Source organism: Natrix helvetica (genome assembly GCF_964273705.1).
Source record: "Natrix helvetica genome assembly, chromosome: 1".
NCBI classification, from domain to species: domain Eukaryota; kingdom Metazoa; phylum Chordata; class Lepidosauria; order Squamata; family Natricidae; genus Natrix; species Natrix helvetica.
Window position 1 is genome coordinate 220,974,212 of NC_138548.1, and position 19,202 is coordinate 220,993,413.

The 19,202-nt window shown below is 44.1% G+C and overlaps 1 protein-coding gene across 1 annotated transcript in view; it reads right to left on the minus strand.

Annotated features, from left to right (window-relative positions):
• STAT2 (signal transducer and activator of transcription 2) overlaps positions 1 to 17,368 on the minus strand; it is a 44,938-nt gene extending 27,570 nt beyond the window's left edge. Inside the window, exons 1-8 of the mRNA XM_081934579.1 lie at positions 17,178 to 17,368; positions 10,989 to 11,148; positions 9,323 to 9,482; positions 8,366 to 8,464; positions 6,386 to 6,478; positions 4,864 to 4,942; positions 2,340 to 2,428; positions 549 to 697 (exon numbers count right to left, since the gene is read on the minus strand). Coding sequence (XP_081790705.1) covers positions 549 to 697; positions 2,340 to 2,428; positions 4,864 to 4,942; positions 6,386 to 6,478; positions 8,366 to 8,464; positions 9,323 to 9,482; positions 10,989 to 11,119 — 800 coding nt within the window. The 5' untranslated portion in view covers positions 11,120 to 11,148; positions 17,178 to 17,368. The remainder of the gene's footprint in view (positions 1 to 548; positions 698 to 2,339; positions 2,429 to 4,863; positions 4,943 to 6,385; positions 6,479 to 8,365; positions 8,465 to 9,322; positions 9,483 to 10,988; positions 11,149 to 17,177) is intronic.
• Positions 17,369 to 19,202: the final 1,834 nt, after the last annotated feature.

Genomic DNA, 19,202 nt, shown 5'->3' on the forward strand with positions numbered 1-19,202 from the left:
CCCGAATATTGTTCATGTGACCATGGGAATGTACAGAGATAAATGTGAAAACCAGTCACTTTTTTCAATGCTGTTGTAACTTCAGACAATCACCGAACGAATGGTAGTAAGCTGAGGACTTACTATAATGCAGAGGTGTCAAACTCGATTTCATCAGGGTTGTGTTTGACCTCAGAGCGGGCCGGGGGGGTGGGGGAGGTATAGCCAGGATGGGTGTGGCCAGTTCAATATCACTCATGTGGGGAGCGCCTATGGTGTGCCCAAGTACTCTGCCAGCGAAAACGGGCTCCCGAGTCGGCTACAACTGCTCCCTGCAACTCTCTGCCAATGAAAACAGAGTTCGGGAGGGCACTGCGGTCGGATCTTAGACTGTTTCCATGGCGGCCCTGAGGGCCAGATCTAAGCACCCCATGGGCCGGATCCAGCCCTGGGCCTTGAGTTTGACACCCCTGCTGTAATGAATTTCTTCAAAGGGATCATTGTATAGAAATGTCTCATTAAAAACAAGTAACTGGCCCATGTGGATCATTGCCATCCTTACCACTTACCATTTTTCCAGACGACATAAGCTGGTATCACATTTCTCTCCAATGCAAGCTAATCGCTGACGATTTTGCCATTCTGATACCTCCTCCAGAAGGAAACTTCTTAGAGTAGCAGAGCGTCCGAGAAGTTCGTGGATTTGGCTCTGCATCTCCTGATTTAAAAAAAAAAAAACCAACACAAACCAAATGTGTTCATTAATTTATTTTATTTATCAATTTTTAAAACAGCATACCTCCCTTACAGAGCAACTCTGGGCAGTGTACAGATATAATACGAAAATGTGAAAAGCGTATATAAATTTGAAAAAAAAAAAGCAATGATGAATTAATATGTTATCATAAATAATTTTGTCATCAATAGTTAACAGGTAGTCGGCAATTTACAACTGGAATTAAGCCTGTCACAGGGTCGGTTACATGTGCCCAGGTCAGTGGGCTCCAAAAACCCCAAGAATCAACCCAAACACACCTGGCCTCTAGGCAACATACACTCAAGCACTCAAAGGCTAATAATACTCACTCAAGCACTACCACACTTCCCCAATTCTACTACAACTCCTGTTCCTCCGCTACTACTCTTTGTGAGTTCTACTTCTGAAAAACTATAACTATAACTATTTCACAGGCTTCTTCAGGCTGTTTTAGTTTCTCACACATACATAAGCCACCTTCTCTCTCACTTCTGTATCAACACCACAACATCCAGCTGCCCCTCACCTCAGCTTTCATACCACATATTACATGCAGTCCTCGACTTACAACAGTTCATTTAGTGACTACTCCAGGTTACAACGATCCTGAAAAAAGTGACTTATGACCATTTTTCAGAGTTACAACCTTTGCAGCCTCCCCATGATCATGTGATCAAAATTCAAATGCTTGGCAACCGCTTCATGTTTATGACAGCTGCTATGTCCCAAGGTCCTTTGATCCCCTTTTGCGACCTTCCGACAACTAAAGTCAGTGGGGAAGTCAGATTCACTTAACAACCAGGTTACTAACTTATCAACTGCAGTGATTCACATAACAACTGTGGCCAGGAAGGTCAAAAAAATGAGGCAAAACTCAATAAAGGCCACACTTGTCAAGATAAATTTTGGGCTCAATTGTAGTAGTAAGTCGAGGACTACCTGTACTGGGTTGGCTGAGGAGAAGTCTTAAAGGAGACAGGACACCAGCAGCCCAGGTGCTGGCCATTTTGCAGGCAGCCTGTCTTCTCACACTTGGCAATTGCAGTTGTAAGTCATGACAGTCATAAAGCTGGTGACAGGACCAGACTTGATTTTATGACCTTTTTTGCAGTGGTTGTTAAGCAAAGGCCAAGGTCCTTAAGCAAAACTATTGTTAGTTATGGGGCAGTTTTTGCCAGAAACCAGAACTAAATGACAGTTTCCAGCAAAATTGCAATAAATTGCAGTCATGAGTCGCTGCACTCTGAGCACTGCAAACTGGACTGGTTGCTGAGAACCCCAAATGCAGTCACATGACTACGAGGGACAGGCAAGGGTGACATTGGAACTTCAAAGTAGCTTTTGTGGGGTTGGGCGCCTGTCATAACTTTTAATAATAGTTAAGTCATAATCAAGGACTACCTGCATATTTCCATGTATGTTTTTTATTAAAAAATATATAATTGCATCTTTTAAGACACGCAATATGTTTTTCCATTAGTAAGTTCAAATCCAGCATTTGAAATTTACTGAAATTAGAACTTCATTTGGAAAAGGAAAAAAAAAAGCTATGAAAGGGAGGGTGGGGAATCAGGGTACTGTACCTGCCAGTACTCATACTCACCTGGCGGAAGTGATTCAACTTATTTAACATGCTTTGTAAGTTCTCAATCTTTTTTTTCCGAATAGGTGCACTAGCGGGAGTGGTCTTTTCTGCAAGAAAGAGGGTGCTTTAGAGAAGGACTCTAACCAGTAGTGGGTTCCGGATCCCGTCGCAACCGGTACACTGCGATGGGGCCAGGCGTCCTTGTCAGGCACACGCATGCACACGCATGCACACGCATGCACATGCATGCACACGCCACTGCCCTGCGACACCCAGGTGCTTGGCGGAGGTCGCGCTGGTGCTGTATGCTGTGCGCATGTGCGCAAATGGCCCGTTTGCCTCAAAAAGCGGTAAGGAACGCGGGCGAGCGGGCCAAATGAGCCACCATTCTGGTACGGTGGCTGCTGCTCCCAACTACCACCGGTACAACCGTACTGGGCCGTACCGCCTGGAACCCACCACTGACTCGAACGCTGAACTTGTTCTCATGTTGAGTGCTAGTTTTCCAAAGTTGTCAATGGTTCTGAGGGAGCCATTGAGTCCCTCTGAACTTCCTGTCTGAAAAGAAAGTTTGTTCTCTGAGCTTGTGGGTTGGTTTCCGAGCGTTTCGTCAGCAGGCTAGGTAACATCTTCAGTAGAGTTACTAGCCTAGTAAGGAAACGTTTGAAAACCAACCCACAAGCTCGGAGAAGGAACCTTCACTCCCCATTTCATTTATGAATGTCCCTGCCAGCTTGAGACTTTAGGTCCTGCAGCGCAGCCACGACTCCAAGCTGGCTGGACAATATGCTTATTTTACCTATTATTAAAACCTGACTTAGGAAGAATGGGTAGCCCGTTTTTTTTTTTTTATCAGACACTTGTCAAGGACACCCAAACTTTTGTTTTACAAGTGGAAAAATTATGGGGCAACTCTTTTGGATTGAGGATGAGGCTCGCGTAGCAACATTTTCAGAGCTGGTGTTAAACAATACTAGACACTCGCAGCTCTGATCTATGGGCTTAGGAGGAGTTCATGGCCAGCACAGTGCCAATATATGAATCGGAATACTAAATAATTTTGAAATTAATCCGATTACAGAAACTTAGATTATATACCAATGTTTCCCCAAAAATCAGCCCGGGTTTTATTTTCTTTTTGGCCCCAAAATAAGCACTAGGGCTTATTTTGGTGGGCTGTCTTATTTTTTCCCTTGTACAGGAGGCCCACTAGCTCTGCTTGCTTGCAGCCACAAAGGAGCAGGAGGCCAAGCGACGCACCGGTTCCACAGCCACAAGATGGGTGCAGCTACATCGGCTTACCTCAGGGCATCCACAGCCAGGCAATCAATACCCCGATACCTGCCTCATCTCGCAGCCATGGCATCAGCACACTGCTCAGCCTCCTGCTCCATTATGGCCACAAGCAAGCAGAAGTGGGCCGGGAGCCACGTGGGCTCCTGCTGCACATGTTGTCAGTGCTGCCACCATGAGGCAGGTATCGGGATGTGGATGGCCTGGCTGCGGAGGCCCTGAGGTAAGCTGGTGCGGGGCATGTGGGGCAGCTCCACCCCCACCTCGCCTTGCGGCCGTGGCACCATGAGCAACCAGACGGAATGGATGGCCAGCCGATTGCGCAGGCATTTAAGTAGGGCTTATTTGGGACGTAGGGTTTATATTAGGCACACACATTAAAAAACATACTAGGGCTTATTTTCAGGATAGGTCTTATTTTCAGGGAAACGGGGTACATAAGCTTGGTAGAGAAAAATGCTGCTTCACCCAAATCCAGATGTTTGAAATTTCTTAGAGGATGTCATTCTTGGGCCCTATTGCAGATCCTGTTGTACCGCAGTCATCTTAGGGAGTCAAATCACCCATCCAAAAGAGCTCCTTACTAGAGATGAATCCTGCTTCCTGTCTGTTCACCCTTATCATACACATGAGCTACAGATATTCACCACTATTGCAAATCCAAATAGCTTTAGCCAGTGATGGCGAACCTTTTTTTCCTTGGGTGCCGAAAGCGTGTGCGTGCCAACACTCATAATGCAATGCCCCCTGCAGGCCCTGCACCCACACATGCATGCGGAACCCCTGTTTTTGTGCTAGTAGGCTTCCCTGAAGCCTCCTGGAGCAAAAAATGGGGTGCATGGGGAGGGGTGCCACATCCCACCCACCCCACTCACGCTTGACCCACCCCACGCCATGCACGTGTGTCTCCCTGCAAAAACCCGAAAATCAGCTGGCCAGTGGGAAGCACGCATGTAAGCACAGCGGAGCTGACCTGAGTGATGGCTTGTGTGCCCGCCATGGGCTTTGGCTATTTTCAGGTGATTTTCAAGGAACATATGTACCCTTCTAAAGTTGTATCCTTGGACGACGTTATTCAATATACTGCAGAGCTCTTTAAGCAACTTGCCTGGACAATGAATCCCCCAAAACTCTTGAGCAATTTCTTTGGAAAGACTTCCACCATCCATCAACAAAGTACAAAAAAAAACCCTGCCCTTTTCCCATTGTGGTTTCCAAATAAAGGAACTGCTTCGTTACGTTTCCTCACCTAAATGGTCATGGGTCCGAAAACAAAAATCAAAATGATCCTGCAGTTCGTTGTGGTGCTCAATTGAACATTTCAGCCCCTGTGGAATACAGCCAGACGTCAAAGTACAGACCAAGCAAGGAGTTTTGAACAAGTATAACAATTAGTAGGACCCAATGAAAAGAGAGGACCTCAGGGTGAATCTCCATTCTGTGACACACAGCTAGAATCAACAGCAGGGATGCACTCAGTACAAAGGAGGCCAATCAGGAACAGCATTGAGCTGCATTTGGAGTGTCCCAAAACAGGTTTGTGCCAATAAAGTTAATCTGTTTTTAGTTTTGATTTTGGTTTCCTGTTCAAAATGAAATGTCTGTTTCCATTTCCTCTCTTTGTAACCCCCAAAGAAACTCCAACCTTTTTGGGAAACTAATTTTGACCCACTTCCTGGTATATGTTTCAAGATGCAAATGAGAGATTTCTTGGAGACAAAATGCTCCCGTCTTTACCCTTAAGCCCCTCATTCCTCAAGGGTTTCATTAATAATGAACACAAACAAAACAATAGGAATATCCTTCTAATACAGCGGTCACCAATCTTTGTGGCCTGGTGACCCAGCTTGGAGAGGGGAAAGAGGGGAATCAGACCATTCGAGCGGCGGGCTGGTACGCATGTGCAAGCACACACAGTTTGACTGCAAGGCTGTAACCTATTTGGAAGTGGGCTCTGCAAGAGGCAGGCTGGCACACACACACACACATACAGAGCTCCACTTGTGTATGCGCGCTGACCCACTACACTTGCAAATGGAGCTGCCTGCATGCATGCATATCAGCCTGCCTCTTGCTTGGCGCGGTTCTGAATAGGCCACAGCCCGGTAATGGGCTACGGACCAAGGGTTGGGGACCCTGTTCTAATATATAATTTGAATAGGTGCAAAATTAATTTCACCTTCCTGTATCTGTTATGTAAATGAAGTACGAATATGGGAATAGAATCATAATAAACTAAAAATGAAATAGCTTGGTTTAAACATCATACACATTTCCATGCTTTGTTTGAATCATGGTTAGTTGAAAAAGCCAGTGGTCTACTGCACATTATACCAAGTTATAACATTTGCAGATTACTATAGTTGTGAATCCAGCCAGTATAGTTCGCAAACCTCAATTTAGGGTTTAGAATTGCATTAACTCAGCCACTGTTAGCTCAAGCACAGTTCAAGCAGACCATGATGGTTAGTATAAAGTGTGATCTAAGCCATGCTATGGCTTGCCTCAACCTGAAATGATGTATCTAGCAACCTAGTTTGAGGGCAAAAGAAGAATGGGACGATAAAGAATGAGGTGGCTGGATGGAGTCACCAAAGCAGTAGATGTGAGCTTAAATGGACTCCAGAGGATGGTAGAGGGCAGGAAGGCCTGGAGGAACGTTGTCCATGGGGTCGCGATGGGTTGGACACGACTTTGCAACTAACAACTACAACAACAAGCAACCTAGAATTTTGCATGAAAGGGTTAAAAAGCACTGACAGGCTTCCCACCTGAACTGTCTTATGCATCTCTATTAGTCGCTCCTCAATCTTATGGTGGTGGCTGGTAGGCACAGGGGAATCAGATGGAGGATCCAGAGTTGCCTGAAGAGAGAGGAAGAGAAAATACACAAATACAGGTAAATCATTTTTATGGGTTATCACTGAAGGGGCTTTTCCCCCACCCCCTAAGTTCCTGTTGTTAAAAGAGACACCCTGTATCTTGCTCAAATCCTCAGATCTTTCCTCCTACCTTTATAGCACTGCTATTTCGTATTATTCTTTTATTCCTATTTTTCTTTTCCCTATCACAGCACAACATTTTCTCCTCTCTGTCTCTGGATTTCCCTTTCCAATTCAGTGCTGAATTGCCCAGTGAAAATGTTCATTCAAAACCAACGTAAAATTAAAAGCTTGGGATGCATTTCGCTTTGGTGCAGATCTCGGGAGAGGAGAATGTACTAAAATTATGCTGGAAGTGTGATGCTGGTGGAATAGAAAATACAGCATTAGTGTTTGCAAATTACTCCTATCCTAAGTCCACCTTTCCCAGAAAAAAAAACTCTTTCCACAACCACAGAAACATTTGACCATAATAAATACGGATTAAAACACTAGAAGGCAGACCATCCAGTGAAATAACACATCAGTTCCAAGAAAATAGCTCTTGATTGATACAAAAAGCGATTGTCTTTGTAATGCCAAGTCTTACAACCTCATCATTCCACCCTCACTGAACACATGTCCCGTCAAATACACTGCTGTAAGCCATCTAATATTATTGAATTCATCATATATATATACCTTAATTTGCATAAATCTGCATATAGAGGGGGATGCCTAACCATTTCCAGGTTTAGCAACAGCTGCCTTCACGACAATAATAAACCAATTCATACTTCAGGAGAATTATGGGTTGATTACGGATTTAAAACAAACTCTTGGGGAAATAGCAATATCACTTAGACTTATATACCATTTCACAGTGCTTTACAGCTCTCTCCAAGCAGTTTACAGAGTCCGCCTATTGCCCCCAACAATCTGGGTCCTCATTTTACCCACCTCGGAAGGATGGAGGGCTGAGTCAACCTTGAGCCTGGTGAGATTTGAATTGCCAATTGCAGGCAGCCGGCAGGCAGCAGAAATAGCCTGCAATACTGCACTCTAACCACTGCGACACCTTGTGACAATTTGTCATCAAAAGTCATCTTGGAGGAGAGATGAGCGGCATAGAAAATTAATAAAATAAATAAATAAATTGGGAGAGAGAGCGATGGGATGGGACGGGCATTTAGTCCAGGTAGTCCTTGACTTACAACCACAATTGAGCCAGAGATTTCTGTTGCTAAGTGGGACATTTGTTCAGTGAGTTTTGCCCCAATTTACGACCTTTCTGGTCACGGTTGTTAAGTGAATCATTGCAGTTGATTAGTTAGTAACCTAATTGTTAAGTGAATATGGCTTCCCCGTTGACTTTGCTTGTCAGAGGGTCGCGAAAAGGAACCCCGTGACCTTGGGACACAGCAATGACCTTAACTATGAATTAGTTGCCAAGCACCTGAATTTTGATCAGGGGGACGCTGCAAAGATCGTAACGATGAAAAAAATGGATTTTCACTGCCGTTGTGACTTTGTGCAGTCACTCAACGAACTGTTGTAAGTCGAGGACTAAGTGTAATAAATCAATTCATGTTGCAGTAGAATTATGGGTTGGTTACTGGTTTAAAACAAACTCTTGGGGAAATTTTCACCTTCTGAGAATTTGTCATCAAGAGCCAACCTTGTAGGCGAGAATGAGCAGCATAGAAATTTAATAAATAAAATAAAATAAATAAATTGGGAGAGGATTTCCCCCCTCCGCCCCCTTCACTGGGATGAGATGGGCATTTGGTAAATCAAGGCTGATGAATCAATATTGCTAGATGGAGAAGACTGTGTTTTGTGACTGCACAAGGCAGGCAGAAGACGACTAAGCAGGTTTTTGCTTTTTACCTGAGTGGCAGAAAAGGCTTCAGACAGAATTGCTCTCTCCTGTCTCAGCAGAGCATCAATGGCAATGGCTAGTTCCTGCGGATGATCTTGGTACTTGTTCTGGAAGACAGGGCACAGCAAGATAGAAAAGCGTAAGGCAGCCTTACTAAGGCTATACCCCCAAATAAAAACTTTTTATATCATCTGCTGCCAAGAACACCTGACCTTTTTGGAATCACCACTTGCAGGTCACCTGGGTAGCGCTAGTGGGAAACGAGATATAGCCTTTGGTTTCTTCTTTCTAGGCTAATCTCCACTATCACTAACTACGTTCTTTTTCCTACCCTAGGTATGAAACCTCACCAGGATAGCACTTAAGACTTATATACTGCTTCAGAGCCTCTCTGAGCGGTTTATAGAGTCAGCCTATTGCCCCCAACAATCTGAATCCTCATTTTACCCATCTTGGAAGGATGGAAGACTGAGTCAACCTTGAGCCTGGTGGGATTGGAATTGCCAAATTGCAGGCAGACGGCAGGCAGCAGAAGTAGCCTGCAGTACTGCCCTCTAACCACTGTGCCACCAAGGCTGTCCTCATGGCCATCATATGAGGGCAGGAAAGGCCCACACGGCAACTAAGAGCTCCCCAATAAATGCACACATCTTGTCTCTCTTGGTCAGCAAGGATAAGGGTCTAAACTACATAGGTCAGTGTTTTTCAACCTTGGCCCCGTGGACCTCAGCTCCCCAAATTCCCCAGCCAGCATGATTGCCTGGAGAATTCTGGGAGCTGAAGTCCACACCTCTTAAAGTGGCCATGGTTAAGAAACATTGACATAGATGATTGTACTTAAAAAATGTCAAGCTCTTTTATCCTTCAGATCTTCCACCGGCCTTGTTATCTTGAAGGAGAGGCTCCCATCTCATTCTGACCCTTTCCCGCTGTGCAGGAACACACACACAGTCTTCTATGCATACCGATAGATGCAATTTGGAACGGCGCAAGTTGTGCTTGAGTAACATGTTAGCATTGTTCTCTTCGCCCAATGCCAGACGCCCGATCTGATCATCCAGTGAAGACAACATGGTATGGAAAAGATAGCAGGCTTGTGAGGGGTCCAGTTCTACTGCTTGGCTCCTAAAAGCAGTTAATGGAGAGAATGCAAAGCAAGAGTCAAGAACTTGGCTGAGATAAAGAAAAAGTCATTGCCAAAAAAAGGCACTTGGATGTGGGGAAGGAAGGAGATTGTTAGTAGTCAGAAAATGGAACCATAACAAACCAAGTCTTATATATCTTGGGTCACAATTTACCGTATTTTTCAGAGTATAAGACGCACCATGATTTTGAAGAGGTAATTTTTTTAAAAAAAAGTTTTTGCACTCTGTAGGCCTCCCAAACCCTTTGCATGCCTCGTTTTTTGCAAAAAAAAAAAAGGGGGGGAGGACATGCAGAACTTTGGGAGGCATGTAGAGTACTCCTAGGGGCTGGCAGGGAATGGCGCATTTTTTGCTCATTTTTCCCCTCCCCAGCCTCCAGGAGCACTTTGCAGGCCTCCCAAACCCTCTGCACATCCATTTTTACAAAAGGAGCGGGGTTTTGGTAGGTCAAAATGCTGCATTCAGTGTATAAGACGCACCCAGATTTTCACCCTTTTTGTTTGGGGGGGGGGAGGTGCTTCTTATACTCTGAAAAATACGGTAGGAAATATAAGGTCCTGAGAAAACAGATTGGCATCATGGCACCAGCATCAACCCCTGGTATGCACAAATATGGGAGGGAGCTCACTACTCCCTCTTTCTGTCATTCGGCTCATCACAGAAGACCATCCAGGCAGAAAACCATATTTTTATTTTTTGCCTTTTTATATTTGTGTTGTATTTGTGCTGATAAATAAGACAGAAAGAGGGAGTAGTGAGCTTCCTTCCATATTTGGGCATACCAGGGGTTGTAACACAAATACATACCTATTTCACTGGCTCAGCTGATAAGGAGGAGAGCCTGTGGCTTAGTGGCTAATACAACTGCCTAATATGTAATACAGCCCTGGTTCGAATCCCAGTAAGGGTATGGCTAGCTGATGAGAGCTAAATAGCTTGAAATGGATCTATACTAGTCTCCCTTTATTTATTTATCAGCACAAATACAACACAAATATAAAAAGGCAACATTAAAAATAAAAATATGGTTTTCTGTCTGGATGGTCTAACTGGACACGTCTAACACCCCTCGGGGTGTGTGTTCTGTTAAGATACAGCCTGTTGTACCTTAAAATGGCTTCTACTGTACTGACGTAACTCTAGAATGCCTCAAGCAATTTTAACCAAACTTGGTACACATATGACTCAGACACCCCTCGGTGTGTGTGTTCTGTTAAGATATAACCTGTTGTGCCGTACTGCCATACTGGCTTCTACTGTACAACACAAAGGAGTTGCCATGGTAACAGTTTCACAGTACTCCACAAGGGGACTCCCTCTGGTAAGAGGGAAAATCCAACATTAGAAATTACGTTTGGTCCGGACATTTCCCCACTATAAAAAAATACCCGGTCAATACCAGGTTATCGGCTAGTAAATAATAAAAACCAGCAAATCAAAGACAAATTACTTTCATTGAAATGACTATGATAGAAATAAGCTTTACCAGTTTTGCTCCTCAATCCAGTAGGCTAAATACTGACGCACTTCCATGGGTAAGGTGTCATCTGAGTAGAGAAAATCTATCCGGTCCATGTGAACCTTGTCCAGCATTTGAATTTGTTGCCATTGGGACATGTTGGAATGTGCTGTTGAACCTCACACACCTAAGCATGGAAAGACATCAGGAACCCTTTGTAAGAACATTGAGCAACTGAGAAAAGTAATTCTTTTGTATCACACGTGTCCTCTTTCAAAAGAATGTCTACATCAGTGATGGCTAACCTTTTTCCCATCGTGTGCCAAAAGCAAGGGGAGCGCAGGGGAGTCATGAGCAAGCGTGCCCACACCCATGCTATGCGTGCAACTCCCCCCCCGCGCCCCGCCATAGGTTCGCCATCACGGGTCTACATGAAGTACAAAATAAAAAAATACATTTTACATGGGGTTGTCATGTGTGACGGGTGGCATAAGCACAAAAAAGATGAAGAAATACCAAGGAGCTGCTCCTTGAAAAAAGAGGAGAAAATAACAGAAATGAGACCATGTTTTTTCTTTCTCTTAGTGTGAAGGAAGGCAGTAAAAGATTGTAAATGCCAGTGTGGAACATGAGGTTAATTTCTATAATTAGGGTGGGTTAGAGTCCCATTAGTAGGAAAAATGTAGAGATGCTGAGGCAGCCAAAGCAAGGTCATCCTGTAGCGTTATCAGATGTGACATTCCCCCTTAAGGTCACAGTATGATTTAATTTGCTTGATCATTCCTATGTAACCTTTCTGAAGGAATATAATAACAATAGCAATATAATCCCAAAGGTGCTTTTTTCAAGAGATAACGGGACTTTCTGGTTTTTCTTTGGAGGCCTTTCACGTCTCATCCAAGAAGCTGAAGAAGCCCCTGGGCCTTGAGTTTGACACCCCTGCTCTAGTGCCTCCTATTTCTCTTGATCATTGCTGACACGTTTCTACCCTTGAATGGAGTCGACTTGTGGTAAATTAATTGGACATGATTTGGAAAGGCACACACCTCTCTATAGAAGGTGTCATAACTGATAATTCATACTGTAGCAGAGCAAAAGTGACGAGGTCAAAGAAACTGCCTACAGAGCTCAGAGATAGGATTATTGCAAGGCACAGATCTGGGGAAGGCTGCAATAAAATTTCTGCTGCACTAAAGGTTCCTAAGAACCCAGTGGCCTCCTTAATTCTCAAATGGAAGACGTTTAGTGCAACCAGGACTCCTCCAAGAGCTGGTTGCCCGATCAATTTAATTAACCACAGGTTGACTCCATTCAATGTGTAGAAACACGTCAGCAGCAATAAAGAGAAATGGGTGGCACTAGAGCTAAATTTCACGTGTTGTTGTAAAGGGTCTGAATACTTATGCCAATGTAAATGTGAAAATGAATTTCAACTATCAGGCTGCAGCATAACAAAATTCACAAAAGTGAAGTGGTCTGAATACTTTTTGAATGCATTGTAGACTTATATACGGCTTCATAGTGCTTTAAAGCCCTCTCTAAGCGGTTTAGAGTCATCATATTGCCCCTAACAATCTGCGTCCTCATTTTACCGACCTCAGAAGATGGAAAGCTGAGTCAACCTTGAGCCAGTGAGAATTGAACTGCTGGCAGTTGACAGAATTAGCCTGCAATACTGCATTCCAACCACTGTGCCACCACGGCTATATAAACCCATTAATCTTGCTTAGTTCAGGGCTCTTTTGCATTCTTTTGGGCCAGTGCCCAGTTCACACTGTAGCTGTGCATGCCAGTAAATATTACTTTGCTCCATCTGTAAGTTTTGGTTCCTTATTGAAGTAGGCATTTCTCCTACAAGAATTTACCAGGTATTTATAAAGTGTGTGTGCATGTGTGTTTATCTCTGTGTGCTTGTGTGTATGTGTGTGTGCATGTAATCAGTTGCCAGGTTTCAGAAGGAGTTCCTTGCTGCACCTGATAAAAGCTAATTTGTACATACAGAACTTAAGCAAGTTCCCATATAATGGGGCCAGTCAGAAACCGGCCCAAGGATCATAAGGAAGGTATCCCACTACAAGGGAGTCGGTACTCATTTTTAAATACATGCTAAGACACATGCCTAACTATGAAAGGGCATATGATTTAAGCCACAATATTCCCTTGATATCAGTAGCTTTTTCCTTTTGACTTCAGGAACCTCTTCGTTGCCTTTTTGGTGGTTGAAAATAAGAGAGCAAAAGAGAGCAGAGAAATCAAATTTAAAAAAAAGATTAAAGAGAGCAATGCAAATCAAATGAAAACCTCGTGAGTGTAGAAAATATACAAGTTTTGTTCCGTTTCCAAATTCTGCCAGCATAAGGCTAAAATAATTACCGTATGAGTTTCATAGCTGAATGAAAGTAAAGGGGATGTGAAACAAAACAAGACAAAAATGTCAGCATGAGTCAATGTTGTAAACATACGAAGCCGGAAAATGTCTGTAGTTTAGAAATCTGTACAGCATAACCAAGCTCAGTCCAAAAAGTAATGAAAAGCAGAAAGCATTTGCATAAATATAGGAGAAATCCTTGGTGCAGTTGAACTGCCCAGGATTTGGATTTTACAAAGGAATTCCCATTTTCCTTGGTTATTTAAGAGGCTAATCTATAGCAGAGCTGGTATTCAGCAGGTTCTGACCAGTTCTGGAGAACCGGTAGTGGAAATTTTGAGTACTTTGGAGAACCGGCAAATACCACCTCTGACTGGCCCCACCCCCATCCATTATCTGCCTCCCGAGTCCCAACTGATCGGGAAGAAATGTGGATTTTGTAGTATCCTTCCCCTGGAGATGGGTGGGAATGGAGATTGTACAGTATCCTTCCGCTGCCATACCCACCAAGCCAAGCCCACAGAACCAGTAGTAAAAATTTTTGAATCCCACCGCTGTCCTATAGGAATATTGCATAGGGGCTGTTGGAAATTGCAAACCTCATTCTTTGCAAATAGAACGAAAATCTAACTAAGAATACTACTTTTGGAATGCAATAGGGTTTCCCAAGTTTCTAATGGCCAAATAGCAAAAGAAATCCAGGTAAGCTTCAACATACGGCCACAATTGAGCCCAAAATTTATGTTGCTTAGTGAGACAGTCAAAGTGAATTTTGCCCCATTTTACGACCTTCCTTGCCACAGTTGTTAAGTGAACCAGTGTAGTTGTGAGGTTAGTAACGTGGCTGTTAAATGCTTTTGGTTTCCCCATTGATTTTGTTTGTCAGAAGGTCTCAAAAAGTGATCACATGACCTTGGGACCCAGCAACGGTCATAAATATGAATCAATTGCCAGGGGCCCAAATTTTGATCACATTATCCTGCGGATGCTACAATGGTTATAAGTGTGAAAAAAGGTCATAAGGCGTGACCTGTATATCCCAATAATTATGTTTCTTCTCCCCCCCTCTCCCTCATGCAATTCAAGATTGCGCATCTCTTGATCTGCGTTTCTTCCAAGTTGTCAAAATCCTTCCCCACTGCTGCTGCAGGTGCACATTCTATCACGCTGGGTGATTTGGGCCACTCACTCTCTCTCTCAACCCAGCCAGCTTTACAAGGGGGTTGTTGTGGGGCATATAAAGAGGTGGGGCTACCTTAACGTTCTACAGCCAATGAGGGGTATAAATCAAATCACGAAAACAAACAGACAAATAAAGAGAGCTACTGTGGTATAATGGTTAAGGCTAGAAACCAGGAGATCATGAGTTCGAGTCCCGCTTTAAGCAGAAAATCAGTTGGGTGAGTCCTTGGGCCGTCCCTCTCTTTTAGTTCTAGGAAGAAGCCAAGGGCAGACCGCTTCCTAAATCTTTCCAAGAGCAACTGAATGGAGCCCAGGCAGTTGTCAGGAGTCTGATTTGAATGACCTGAATCACAAATTGACAAGACAGTTTGGCTAAGAATCTGTTATACTGAAGAGACTGAAGTACCGTATAAAAGCAATGCATTTATCTAAACAATTCTTTTTTATTTAGCACATAGATATGTAGCACTACCCCCGAAAGGGCCGCTGGAGTCTGGAATCTCCTGGGCCTCTTGATATGGCTGCAGGTCTGCTCTGGTCCCTTGCTCGGGCACCTCTACTGGCTTGGGTCATGTAGTGTTGTAGTGGTCAATCTCCTCTCAGCAGGCAGGTCACGTGGTGGGGTGATGGTCAGTCTTTTCCCAGCTAGCAGGTCTTGTGATGAGATGGGCATTCATGTGGGTGGTCAGCCCTTCTTCCCTTTTTTTCATTCTCTCTCTCTCAAATTGCCTGCTGAGCTCTCCTTCCACTGTCTCTGCTTCTTCGTGGATTCCTCTGCTTGCCCCACAGAAGCCTCTGTTGTCCTATCCCCTTCCCTCCCTCAGCCTTGCCCCACATAAGCCTCTCCTATCCTATCCCCTTCCCTCCCTCAGCCTTGCCCCACAAAAGCCTCTATCCTCCCTATTGCCTTCACTCCCTCTCCCTTTCTCAGGCTTCTTTCTCCATTTCCCCCTTAAGCCTCTTTCCCTATTCTATCAGGCCTCCCTTCCCACCCCCTAACATTACTTTCCAGCCTTTTCTCCTTCAAACTCCTTTCTCCCCTCCCACTCCTCCTGTCTCCTCTTCCCACCAAAAAAACCATCTTCTTCTTACTCCTTCTCCCCTCCTCACTTATAGGTACTTTTGTTATTGTATTTCCTTTTATCTATTTTATCTTGCAAACAGACCTCAGATTTGACCTTTATTTTACTGCTTTTGATATGGCTGTGATACTAATCAATAAGAAACCAGAACTGACCCAAAGGTAAACTGGCACACACAAAATTTAAAATTAGTAGATGTCAGAGAGCAATCAGAAAATGGAAAGACCAGTGAATGAAATTGCAGTTGAGTGTTTTCTTTTTGAAAATTAAATCTGAAAGCCAGGAAAAGGCTTTTAAGGTTGGATTAACTGGCTCACCACAATCTGATGCAGTTTGCCAGCTGTGCCTAACTTCCTGAAAATGAAACTTAATTTCACCACACACCCCAACAAACTCCTAGCTGAAACAATTCTTTGATAAACCTATGTCCAATCAAGAATTTAAGGTTGGATTAACTGGCTCACCACAGTCTGATGTAGTTTGCTGGCTCTGCCCAATTTCTTGAAAATGAAACTTAATTTCACCACATCCCCAACTCCTAGCTAAAACAATTCTTTGATCAACCAATGTCCAAGCAGGAATATCAATGAAACGAATGAATCCTAATCTTTTTTTTTTGTTAGTTTCACAACTCAAACTCTCCTCTGACTCCCACAGGCCAGTCCTTGGGATCAAAGCAAGCTTTTGTAGTCCTGCCTTCCCCTCCTACATTCACAGAGGCTCTATGCAGCATCCTACAACCATGGTTAGAGCAGCTGGCTGAAAAAGAGCCCATCACCTTTTCCAGCATTACAGCCAGCCGTTTTGACTGAACTAAAAGGGGGGGGCTTCATACCACTCCTCGTTCTCCCCCCCCCCCCTCACACTCCAAATTTCTGCCTTACCGTGTCCCACTTGCCAACAGTCAAAGCAGAAGTATCCAAGGTGCGGTGGAATTGTGGATGCAAGGAAGTGGGAGAAGAAATAGACCAAAGACCAATTCCTTGTGTGCCCAATCACACTTGGCCAATAAAGAATTCTATTCTATTCTATTCTAAATGGAAAAGTAAGATCGCAAAGTGGAACAGATCCGCTCGATCAAATAAGGAAGCCAGGTGGCAGTAGATGGGATGTTCAGAGAGAAGCCGCCACCTCTCCCCAACAACTTCGACAGAAAAGATAGGGAAGTTTTATTCAGCGAATACCTCCATTTACCGCTTTTCTGGATAATTTTGCAAAATTCGGGTTAAGATTAATTTCCCCAATCTTGTGCTCCCTCCAGAAATTGCACGAGGGAAGGACCAACTTTGCTTTTGCAAGCCGGATTAACAGGTTAACAGTAACAGAATTGGAAGGGACCTTGGAGGTCATTTAGTCCAACCCCCTGCTCACGCAGGAGACCCACACTAGGGATTCGAACCGCCGAGCCACCTAATTTCGACGCCTTCTTTTTTCTTACATTATATTTGCTGCCTCCCTCCCAATGGACACGCCTTCCTACACATTCACTGCCCAGGTTTAAAACACTCCAGAGTGGGCACAGATCTCTTAAGCCCTGAAAGATTACACCCCCATCCCACCTCCCTTCGGCCCCGAAGCCGCTACCTGCCAAAAGAAGCCGCCGCTCTTCCTCCCGGGAATATTATGGTAAACTCTGCAATTCAAGGTCTTTGCGAAAAACCGGCCCCTTCTGCGCAGGCGAGACGGAGGGCAGCCCCGCCCATCCTTGTCGTGATTGGAGGAAAGTCTGAGCTTTCGTCTAGAAGCGGAGGGAGTAGGCGCTGTCGGAAGAAGAGCCGACGCCCGCTCGGCGATTTCGATTTCCCAGGAATGACGTCAGCAATGGAGGCGGAGACCTTGAAACGATTATGTAAATAAAGTGCACGCTGGCTATTGGCTGACGGAGTTGCAAGTGTGTGTTGACCTGAAAGGTTTGAGGCTGCGTGGTTGATGTTTGGGCTGCGCTGGGGTAGAAATCTATCGAATTCGAGTCGAAGGAAGATCCTGTCTTTATTATTTATTTTATTTATTTTATTTATTTGTCAAGCATGTTTAAGATAACAGATATAAGTATATACAACATTATGAATACATGAAATGGATACGAATAAATGGGGTTCTTAGGACAGGGACGGTAGGCACATTGGTGCGCTTATGCACGCCCCTTACAGACCTCTTAGGAATGGGATGAGGTCCACAGTAGACAGTTGGTTGAAGTTTTGGGGGTTTTAACAACGGAGTCAGGTAGAGCATTCCAGGCATTGACCACTCTGTTGCTGAAGTCGTATTTTCTGTTATCATTTTCTTCAGATGAATCAATGTCTTCAAATGAACGAACTGAGTTTTTCAGCTCACTTCCCTCGTGTGAGCGTTTAATGGCAGCGAGGATTCTCAGCCATTATATAGGTTATATCACCATTTTAAAGGTGTTTTGCATTCCTTCAGCCACTCCTTACCCTCGTCATCAGCCTTTCAATCGTGTAATAGGAACCATGTATTTATTTACTAATTGTTTTTTTTATCCTGCCTTTATTATTTTATAAATACCTTTATATCTAATATATATAGTGACTTAGGTGCCAGGCTAGAAGCCAAGAGACCATGAGTTCAAATTCTGTCTTAGCCATGAAAGCCATCTGAGTGGCTTTGGACCAGTCACTGTCTCTCAGCCCAACCTTCCTCACAGGGTTGTTGTTGGGGGGAAAATAGGAGGAGGAACGAGTACTGGATATATTCACTACCATGAGTAATTTATAAAAATAATAAAGACAAGATGCAAATAAATACATAAATAGTCCTACCGTGTTTCCCCAAAAATAAGACAGGGACTTATTTTCTTTTGACCCCTAATATAGCACTTGGTCTTATTTTGGGGGAATTATTTTTTGAGGTGCAGGAGGGCCCTTAACCACGACCCGCAGATCAGAGAGGGCCAGAGGTTCTGTCTCTGTTTCTGGCACACTTTTGCCAGCCCTAGTGTCCCTGGGTCTGCCGATCTTTTTGTGGCTGCCACTAAGAGAAGGGGCGCAGTAGCTAGGGTTTGCGGAGTGGCCTCCGTGAGGCAGTTCCGCATGGATGGCAGGGGCATGTGGAGCATGTTTCCCCCCTCCCCCCAGGAAATGTCAGGGACCTGCTGTGCATGCATTTAAATGTTTTAGGAGAGGGCTTATTTTTGGGGAGGGCTTATTTTAGCTCATGCGCTCAAAAGCCCAATTGGGCTTATTATCAATGGAGGTCTTATTTTCAGGGAAACAGGGTAGTTCCTCTTATTTTTCCTATAACCCCTGTGAGGAAGGTGAGGGCATGACTGGCCCAAGATCACCCAGGCTTAGGCTTTCATGCCAAAGGCAGGATTAGAACTCCTGGTTTCTAGGCCAGCACTTTAACCCCTGTGCTAAACTAGTATTTTTGTTAAGTTTTTGTTGTGTTGTATTTTATTTTAGCCATTTTGGAAGACATTGTAAGACAGCCTTAAAATATCGAAATAAATGATATTAATTCCACTGGAATTGAACAATTAATTTCATAGCGTTGGAAGAAATGTCCATTTGGGTTCAGTTCCAAGTGAGGAAAAAAGACACTGGAAACATGGTGGCTGCTTAGAAAGATGGTTTAATGATGGACAGGATC